Source organism: Microtus oregoni, unplaced genomic scaffold, assembly GCF_018167655.1.
Source record: "Microtus oregoni isolate MIOR12 unplaced genomic scaffold, Mior012 000091F_ref0000469, whole genome shotgun sequence".
In the NCBI taxonomy this organism is placed as follows: domain Eukaryota; kingdom Metazoa; phylum Chordata; class Mammalia; order Rodentia; family Cricetidae; genus Microtus; species Microtus oregoni.
The window spans coordinates 2,758,865-2,768,933 of NW_024544600.1; the positions used below are offsets into that span (position 1 = coordinate 2,758,865).

The 10,069-nt window shown below is 55.9% G+C and overlaps 1 protein-coding gene across 2 annotated transcripts; it reads right to left on the reverse strand.

The window, feature by feature from the left end:
* Positions 1-609: 609 nt before the first annotated feature.
* On the reverse strand, positions 610-8,857 carry Hap1 (huntingtin associated protein 1). Of its 2 annotated transcripts, XM_041644048.1 has the most exons (12): positions 8,409-8,857; positions 7,376-7,452; positions 6,921-7,037; positions 6,647-6,819; positions 6,345-6,444; positions 6,200-6,266; positions 4,807-4,937; positions 4,400-4,462; positions 3,992-4,126; positions 3,783-3,874; positions 2,392-2,777; positions 610-1,305 (listed from the first exon to the last, which is right to left on the reverse strand). In XM_041644048.1, exons 1-12 carry the CDS (start codon positions 8,797-8,799, stop codon positions 1,259-1,261), a joined length of 1,779 nt encoding a protein of 592 aa, XP_041499982.1. In that variant the 5' UTR covers positions 8,800-8,857; the 3' UTR covers positions 610-1,258. The 2 variants fall into 2 exon arrangements, with proteins under 2 accessions (XP_041499982.1, XP_041499981.1); XM_041644047.1 differs by having other exon boundaries at positions 610-2,777; positions 8,409-8,856.
* Between the last annotated feature and the right edge of the window lie 1,212 nt (positions 8,858-10,069).

Genomic DNA, 10,069 nt, shown 5'->3' on the forward strand with positions numbered 1-10,069 from the left:
TTTCCAAGATGAGCTACAAATTCCTGTTCCAGGTTTAGGGGGGTTGACCTAAACTAGACGGCAACTCTCCTCCTAATTTTTCCTTTAACTAAAGCACAGTGACAGAGACCTCGGGACAGTCAGGATCAGGAAAGGGAGACTGGCCAGCTTCAAAGACCTGGGTTCAAGCCGGGCGGTGGTGGCGCACGCCTTTAATTCCAGCACTTGGGAGGCAGAGGCAGGCGGATCTCTGTGAGTTCGAGACCAGCCTGGTCTACAAGAGCTAGTTCCAGGACAGGCTCCAAAACCAGAGAAACCCTGTCTCGAAAAACCAAGAAAAAAAAAAAGACCTGGGTTCAAGCTCAGCACTATAACTGGCTGTTAGACCCCTGGATCACTGAACCCATCTGGGCCTCAGTTTTGCCATCTGACAAATGCACATGGTGTCACCCGATACTACCCAGCAGTGTGTCATATGCACTTATACTTAATAAGAGTCCCTGGCGTGTCATTCAGTATCAATGCATCTTCTCTCCGTGGCTCTGCTCCCCAAAAGTGCACACACGTGTACATGCAGCATGCCCACGCACACACACCATGATTCCCGAGAAACATGACTGAGACAGGTCAGGTAGCTCACAAGTTCTTTATTTCCACACGGGCACAAACATCGATACAAAGGCTGACAAGCTACAAGACTATGGAGCACTGCAGGAGCAGGGCAGGCACCGAGGCCGCAGCTATGCATGAGCAAAGATGTCGGGAAGGGCAGAACTCTAGAGGGAAACTCACGGGCCACGGGAGACCGAGACGTCACAGGGAGGAGGGACCCCTCTGCCACCCCCACTCAGATACACTTCACTTTACACACGGCAATATAAACAGAGGAAGGACGAAGGATAGCAAAAAAGAATCAGGTTCAAAAGCCAACCAGGATTGGGGAGGTCCCTTTATGTGAGCGGTTCAAGGGATAGAGAAGGTCCTCCCAGTAACTGCCTACCCTAGGGACCTGGGCCCCCACCCTGACCACTCACACCTGTCTCAGAGCTGGGTCTGGTAGCCAGACAGTCTCCCCGCAGGCTGCTTCCACCCCGGGGGCCCCAGTAGCCACAACTTTGGCACCAGTTTCAGAATGAGGAACTAGGGTTCTTTCAGCCTGCCTTAGAAGAGAGCAGAAGCTTGGGCCAGGACAGAGAAAGGCCTGCCTATAGACCTGAGGTCCTGTTTCCAAGGAAGGGAAGGAAGGGAGGGACTTAGCCAGGCAGCAGAAGAAGGGGTCTCAAGCGGTCTGTGGGGCCTCTGCAGGCTGCTGGGAAACAGCAGAGCCTGGAAGAGAAGCGGGTGGACGTGAACCACGAGCCTGACCCACCTCAGACAAGATCGACCGTGTCAGGAGACACCACTGACGGTTATTCAGGTTTCCCATTGTCAGTCACAGAAGCGCTGACCCTATTACAACTGGCACACTCTTACTGTGCTTCTTCCAGTGATATATTTCACCCACTGGTGCCCCCCTTCCCCCAAAAATCAAGAGTGACAGCGAGCCGGCGTGAAAGGGTGCTGCCTACAAGTTACAGACTTCAGGTGTTGTGCAGAAAGAGCCAGCGTAGCAGTGAGACCAGACCAGGGCTTCACTACCCACAGGCTCAGGTCTGCGCCTAGCTGTGTAGCCTTGGACAAGTTAGCTCAGCTCTCTCAACTTCAGGGTCCTCTTCTAAGAAATGGTGCAGGATCGAATCTACCGACCCACCGGTGTGTGTGTGTGTGTGTGTGTGTGTTTGTGCGCGCGTGCAAGGACGAAAAGAGCCTTCAGGGAAAAAAAAACCCAGTGCCAAATCACCTGAACTCACTGACAGCTCCTCATAGGCCGGGCCTAAAAAGCCTGCCCTCAGAGCATGTAACTCCCAAAATCCAGGGTTTCTCCTCCTCTCTGGCACTGGGAGAGTTAGTGATACTGTCCTCCAGCGTCCTGGGTCTGACCCTGGGCTGCTGCTCCAAGATCCCGCCCCTCCCCCACGTTTGTTTGCTGCAGGGCCGGAGAGTCTTGGGGGAATAGAGAAATTAGGGATGGGGATAAGGGGAAGGGTGAGCAGAGATAGGAAGCTGAGGTACAAAGGGGGCACACAGTCCCAGTCCTAGTCCTCAGTTCAGCGCCCCCAGGAAGAAGGTGGATGGACAGCTGGACTTGTAAGCAAATTCCACACAAGTGAGAACTAAGGCAACAATTCTACCAAGGGGACCTGGAGGTGCCTGTTAAATAGTAGGCAAAGTCCATGCAAATCAGCACACTGAGCGGGACCAAACTGAGGTACAGTGAGCATTTGGGGAGCTCACCTACCCTCACCTCTCACAAGGTTGATGACCGGAAGCTCGACCCACTGGCAGGAGGGTGTCCTCTGTGAGAACACTCACCTTTTGGGACCACCTTCTGCTTCTGCTGCCGCTTGGAATGAGCATCCTGCCAGTTGGTCAGCTGCCGGAGGACGTACTTCATGTCCAGGCGGGAAGGGCCCAGGCCACTGGCCTGCAGGGCGGAGGCCACCACATTCATCCTTGTGGCCTCGTCCACCTCTGGTTCCACTTCCTCCCAGGCCTCGGTCTCCTCAGACACCCGGTCTGCCTCGTCCGCCAGCCCTTCCTCGGCTGTCCCCACCTCTTCTATGGCCCCCAGCTCCTCCTCAGGCACCAGCTCCTCTGGAGCCTCGAAATCTTCAGGTGGCTTGAGATCTTGCGGTGGTGGGGGTTGTGGCATCGCCCCCTGTTCCTGCTCTCGCTCCTCCTTGCAGCGGACGTCACATCTAGGAGGGTGGGAAGTGGACAAGAGATGGAACCTGTTTGGTATTGATGACCCTGCTTCTTCTTGCTAAGTGGCACGGGCTGGGTACTGGGTACATTGAGGATAATTCTCCTTCCCTTCACTCCTGGCTGGGACAGAGCTGGGGAGGACCTTGAGGGTCTGTAGACTAGGGCAGGGCAAGAGAACTCAGAGAGCTAAGGGGTAGGGGTCGGGTTGGGATGTCCTCCTCAGAAGCCCCTGGTTGGAGGGAGAGGAGTAAGGGCCAGGAACTCCAGCATGGCTGACAGGTGTGGGAAAACCCTCACGTGTCCCTGTCTAGATATGACGTCCGCCTTGGTCTCTACACAGAGTAGCCTAAATCAAAGTGGCCACCTAGGTGTCATATGAATGGAAAGGGACAGCCTATTTCCAAAACAACTTTCAGATGAGTAGCCCCCAGGGCACGCCTTCCCAGTTTCCTGGTCACAGAACCAGCATCCTGCTGTCGTCTGACTGCTGCAATGTGAAGACAGATGATGGGGAGCCCTTAGCCAGGTTACCCCAGGTTTTATGTCTCCCCCACAGCCACCCTGTAAGCCCTTAACAGAGAGCAGGGCCTTCAGTGGACTGAGGAAGCTCACGTTGCAAAGTTCCTGGGGCACAGACATATTGAAAGGTCACAGGAAGCCAGGCGTGGCGGGACATTAAATCTCAGTACTGGGAAGACAGATCTCGAAGTTCAAGGCCAGCCTGGTCTACGGTGTGAGGGTGTGAGTTCCAGGACAGCCAGGGATACACAGAGAAACACAGTCTCAAAAGGACAAAAGAAAGAAGTCTCCGGTAGAAATGACCAATCCAATACAGAGTCCAAAGAGGGAGGGGCTAGGCAGTGTGAGTGGAGCAGGATGGATACCCAAGAGAGGTCAGAACATGAGGGTCAACCATGCCCCACTCAGAGAAAGTAGCTGCCACTGGGTGAACCAAAGTGAGCAGAGCTGAAGCAAGCCTGAGGATCCCAGTCACGCACCTCTCCATGAAATAGGCAGGGTCAGTAATGATCTTCCTTAGAGACGTTCGGAGCTCTTCAGCCAGCGTCTCTGGGAAACTGGGAAGCGCGTCCTATAACAGAGATGAGAGGAGCCGTTCCACCCCCACACTCACAGGGGAAAAATCAGAGGGCAGAGACCAGGCAGCAGCAGGTCTGGTTTGATCCCGAGATCAAAGGGACATCCTCACCAGAGGCACACTGTATCCATAGTGGGCGACAGAAGTCGTGGGCATCGAGGAGCGCTGGCGCTGGTTCTTCCCATCCTCCTGGCGATCGCGAAACCTGCTCCCATAATCCTGCACGTGGGAGCCCGCGCGAAAGCTCTGCGAGGATCCAGGGGTCCCCAGTCAGACACTCCGCCTGCTCTCGCCTTAGCGCCCCGCGCCCGCCTCCCGGTACACCCCCCCCCCACGCTCTTAATCCAAACAGTGAGATTCTGGGTAACCCTGGACAAGACCCATTCGGGTCTCAAATGAGCTGCTACTCGCTGAGCCACAAGCCAGTCAGGGTGGGCGGCAGAAAGGCTCTGTCTTCTGTGGAGATTCAAGCAATCCCCAGGGGCCTGCATCCCTGATCAAGGACACATGGAACCTCACCTCTGGGTGGACTCCCTTCTCCGAAGCCAGCTGCTGCTGCAGTTTCTCTGTCTGGGCTCCATACTGGAAGGAACCAGGATGTATGAGACCCCACAAGACCTCCCACTCCAGGGCTCCCTGCCCAAACAGGCGTCCCACATCAGAGTCTTTGACAGTCCTTTTAGGAGGAGGTCACATGGGATGGGCGTCCTAAAGTGCAGGTCATTCAGCTTGGCACCGGGAAGAGTTGTGGGATCCCGTGGGCTCGGCTAGGGACATGACGGGGCAAGATGAAAGGCTCTCTAGTTAACCTCTGCTAACTCTGATGCCCACACAGGTTAGACTTCTGGGCCTGGCAGAGCAGGGGGAAGAGGTTGGGGTCCCATGCAGCCTCGATGAGGGAGAGGAGCTCCCATGGTGCAGCTTACCGACTGACAACGCTGTTGTAGCTTGGTGATCTCAGCCTGCAGCTGGGTGATCTCCTTCTGCTGCCGCTCATAGCCCTCCAACCTCAGGACCAGCACCTCCGAGAGCTCTGCCATCTGCTGGCTCGCTTCAGCTACGGGACAAGCACAGATCAGCCTCGGCTCTGGCCCGCCCCTCGGGGGTCCCAGGGGGCTTTGGCATTCTTTGTTCAGGTCTTCTTGTCCAGGAACAGCTTATCAACACACAGATCCCAGCCCATACCAAGCTCCGGTACAGTGGAGACAGTCAACTAGGAAGAGGAACTCAGGATATCAGATAGTACGGGCTATGATAGAGCCAATGGGGGAGCAGTAGAGAAAATGACGTCATAGGTGGAAGGACCATCAACCTGTGCTGCAAAGCCTAGGAAGGGTTCTGGAAGGAGCCACCGGCTAAGTAAGCACCACCATACAAAGAGGAAGCTGGAGAGCGTGGGCAGCAAGAGATGCTGGGGCAGTGAGCAGAGGACCTTATCACACAGGTGGGGGGAGGGGTCGAGATTATCCTTTGACCAATGGGAAGACGGAACCTGATTCGGTTTCAGAAAACTCATCCAGGCTGTAGTCCTGGATGGGCAGAGAGACTCCATGGTGCATTAGGAGATGTTGGGGGCTAGAGATATTGAGTCTTGAGAGCCGTGGAATGCAGGGGGAAGGAAGGCCAGGGATGACGTAGGCCGACAGAAGCGGACTGCTACCCTCCTGAGTCTGCATCTCAGCAAGTAGACTTGAGGGCCTCGGGGACGGACAAAGCTCAGGTTGGTGCTAGGCACAGCTCAGACCCAATATGTGACTTTGAACGCCTCCAGCCCTAAATGTCCAGACTCTGGCAGCTGCTGGCTCTCTCCCCGCTGTCCCAGCCACATTCCCAGCGTGTACCGTCCCAAATAATAGACTTTAAGGACCCCTGTGGCTTCTGCCAAGCTCTCTTACACAAAGCACTTCCTCAGCTCAGCTCGTTCTCTTTCTCTCCTCTCTCTCTCTCTCTCTCTCTCTCTCTCTCTCTGTGTGTGTGTGTGTGTGTGTGTGTGCGCGTGCGTGTATGTGTGTGTCTCTCTCTCTCCCTTCAAAGTCTTCACCACCTGACTCTGCTCTGACTGCTGAGTGCTGGGATCACAGACGTGCACCGCCACGCTCGGCGACCTCATAAAGCCTGAGATGAAGGGTCAGCAGGTCACAGTCATTAATCCTCATTCTAAAGATGAACGTTCAGAAAAGCCGAGGAATCTGTCTGCGCTTACGCAGCTGCAAAGTCCCAGAGCCGAGACCTCAGCTCAGCTCTCCAGTCTCCAAACCCTGAATTCTTCCCACCACCCCTCCAGGCCCGTGCTCCATCCCGAATTACAGCGTCACGTACAAAACTGCTCCACGCATTCCAGGATGAGCATCTGCTCCTCGTCTTCCAGGTTGTCAAGGTGAGAGGCCTGGAGGAAGGGAAAGAGGAAGGGGGCCAGGCTGTCACCACCCCCAGCCAAAGGGCGTGCCTTCCTCCCTGGCCTCACCTCCTCTCGCAGGTGGTCATTCTCCTTCTCCAGTCGCCTCAACTTCTGCTGCAGAGCTTCCAGCTGTGGGCAGCGGTGCTGTGACTCCACCTTAGGGGGCCTGGCAACAGGGTGACGAGAGTCAGCATGGGGTGGAGGGTGGTGGATCCCAGGCCCCATGGCTTCCCCATACTGGATAAGGGTGGCAGGGTCAGCAAGTTCCAACAGCTCTCCTGGCAGGCTCACTGCCCGCGTCCCTGCTCACAAATGAGCAACTGAAGCTCGGAGAAGGGATGGTCCAGGCACAAAGGCAGGACACGTACGGCTTGGGAGCACCATAAGGATGATCATGCTGTTGGTCTTGATCCCGCTGTCCTTCGTGCTCCTCCTCTTCTCCCTCTTCCTCTTCTTCCTCCTCATCCTCCTCATCGTCGGAGTCTGAGTAGAGCTGAAGGAGGTCATCTCGCAGGTTCACCTGCTTCCGGAGATGCAAAATCTAGGGGAGGAGAGAGAAGCCACTGGAGGGTGAGCACGAAGGCATATAACAGGTGCTAGTTTGGGGAACACACTGACCCCTGCCCTTAGGTGCCCAAATACCTCCTCCCTGGCTGAGCCCAGCATGGTTTCCAGCTTGTTATTCTCCTCCATCAAAGCACTGTTCTGTTTCACCAGGGACTGACCGATGCGAGCAGCTGTGTTCAGGTCCCGTTCTTTCTGCAAAAGGAGAGCCAGCCATTCATACTTTCCCAGTTTCTCGGACCTCCCAAACAGGAGAGAGGAACCAGGGCTAGGACACACGAAGAAAGCTTCCCCAACACCCAGTAGTCCAGGTACTAGATCACAGACTACTAACGAACTCTGGGGTCTGATTCGATTTCCCATCTTGGGGAAAAGAATAAGATCAGCCCAGATTGCCCCCCTGGAAGCAAATGCATTTCTGGAGAGGGGCCCTCAAGTTGACCCTCAGGCAAGCAAAAAACAGACAGAATCCCTAAGTCCTGCAGGGCAGAGTTAAAATGAGGGCCGATCTGGGTGAGAAAAGCAATACCCACCTCTTCCAGCAAATATAGCATCACTTTGACATCATCTTCAGTGATTTTCTTCGTGGGAGGTGGGTTAGGACACAGTGCTGCAGGAGGAAAGGCTTGGGTGGGTCAGAGAAAGGAGCCAAGGCTGCCCACAGCCCACTGCGACCCTCAAACCAAAGGTCAGAGAGCCAGGAGACTGAGATCCATCCGGCCCTAGCACCCTCTGCAGAGCTCCGGATCTCAGCGCTCCTGCTTCCTCAGGAGGGGCCTGGGTGCTGTAAGAGCAAAACCACCCTCTAGGTTCAAGAACTGGAATCCTAGGACCCCTGGGTCCTTGGTCCCCAGAGATAGGAAGTCAGGGGAAATACAGCTGCAAACTGACTGGTCATGCCTGACCCAATCGGCAGCGGATCCAGCTCACTGGAGCCTCCTCGGTCATAAAAACATATGCAGTTTAGTCACCTTACACCTGTTGCTTGTGACAAGAGGGCCAAGGAGACTTCTTCAGCACCCAGAAGGGGGCACCAAAGCCTAAAATTGTGCCCGCCCAGAAGAGGAGGAACAGAAGCTCAGTGCCCCGCCCACTCCTCCCGCCTCAGCCCAGCTCCGGGGAAAACACAACCCAGACCCCTGCAGCCAGTTAGTGGTCAAAAGCTCCCTCTCCACCCACCCACGCATGCTGGTTCCACGAGCTAGCGCAGGCTCAGAGCGCGACTAGCAGCTCCCTACGGCAGCCCCCGCCCCTCTGCTGGCACTGCGGTAGATGGGGAGGGGGCACTGAGAGTGCGCAGATCTGCCGCAGCAACAGGCGCGAAGAGGGGGCGAGGAGCGCGCAGGCCCTGAACCTGACGCACACACAAAATTCGTGGAACCCGAAAGGGAGGAAGAGATGGGAAAAGGGAGACTAAACAGGCACTGCGGACAGAGGTCTCGCGGGGTGGTGGAAAGGTGGGAGTGAGCGCCACAGGGGGGCGGGGCTCCTGAGTCGTGGGCCCCTTCCTCCTCCCCGGAGATGCCCGAGTAGCAGTCAGTGCAGGATCCCATAGATTCAGTTTACCTTCCTGCAGCTCTCGAATAAACGCGGCGCGCTCAGGGCCGGACACGCCAGGCCTCCGGCCGATGTACGCGGCTGGCGTCTTCCAGATTCCCTCGGCTTTTCCAGTGCCCAGGCCAGTGGCCCGGGGACCATAAGGCCCCTGGAATACATAACGGGTCCATGGCGCGTCCGAATTACCGATAATCATGGACCGACAAAATCTTCCTGTCTTGATTCGGGATCCTGGAGCTCGCCGTCCGGACCCGGTTCCCTGCGCAGGAGCAGGTTTGGGCTCCGCCGAGGGCTCCGGGGCCGGACTGGCTGCAGGCTGGGTCTCGGGGGTCCCTGCTGCTGGGTCCCCAGACCCCGTCCCTTCCCCCGCACTGTTCTGCACCTGTTCCTTGGGGCGCATCTTGACTCCGCAGTGGGCTGCCGCAGCCGAGCCTTTATAACCTGCGCCCGGAGCGGGCTCCACTGGGCTGTACCACGTGTGATGCTGGGGGTCACCGAAGATCAATTAGTGGAGCCGAGGATTCGGAATCGTGCGAGAGTGCAGCAAGTGGTGATGGAAATAGAAAGAAAGAACAAGAAGAGGAAAGAAAGAGATGAGCGAGTGCCAAATTGGCTCTGCAGGATCGAGTTCATGGTGAAAGGCCTTTTGTCCCCCTTCCATCTTCTGATAATGGTTCTGTCCAAAGCCGCCGCTTTCCCTGGACTTGGGCTGAGGGACCCCGAGCTTCTTGTCTAGAAGCAGTCCCCCCCCTCCCCGCCCCCACCCCGTGCGCTCCCGCCCCCCGGACTTCCAGCTTGTGCCTTTTCTGTTGTCATACACAACGTTGTATAAAAGCTGAGGTGACTTGCGAGGCGGGGCAGTACGCCTGTGTCTTCCCAGGTGGATTAAGCGAGAAATGCAAACTCCTCCAATATGGTTTTCAACGTGTTGCGTGTCACCCACAGGTCCTCGCGCGCTCACACTCCCGCACTCGCCCCTGGACGTCTTCCATCTTAGTGCATTCACTCCTGGTTCTTTATTTCCAACCCTAATTCGCAGGGCCTGCCGTCCTTGTTCTTCAGACTTTCCAGAAACGGCATCTTCTGAGGAAGTCCCGTTTAAATGCTTTGCTGTGACCGCTCTTCCAGGACCTCCCGCCACATATGCCCCCCCACTCATCTTCCCAAAGCATCCGTCATCCCGAAGTCTGAAAGGACCAATGTCGGTCAAGACCCGTGCTCTTCAGCCCACGGATGGTGTGCTCCCGAGAAAACTGGATACCTTAGAAGGCTGCTCTAAGTCCTGAATGAACTGGGGTAGGGGTGGGAGCCAAGCAGGGCAGTAGCCATTTCTATGCGTTTAGACTGGAAGACAGGCTAAATAAGGAGATGGGTGGCTCATTGATGAAGGTCTCAAAGTAATTTTTGATGTCCTCCATTCTTCTCCACCGTCTTCTAGTTGCCAAGCCTACTGACTTTACCTTTAATGTGTGCGTGTGTGTGTGTGTGTGTGTGTGTGCGTGTGTGTGCCTCCCGAGTGCTGGCCCACCGCGCTCAGATTATTTTAAATTTTTGTATGTGGTGTATGAACGCGTCCATATCTGTGGGCGGAAGTCAGTGGTCAACAGTAGCTGTTGCCTATCGCTTTCCACCTCATTTTTTTGACACAAGGTCTCTCACTGAAGCTGGAG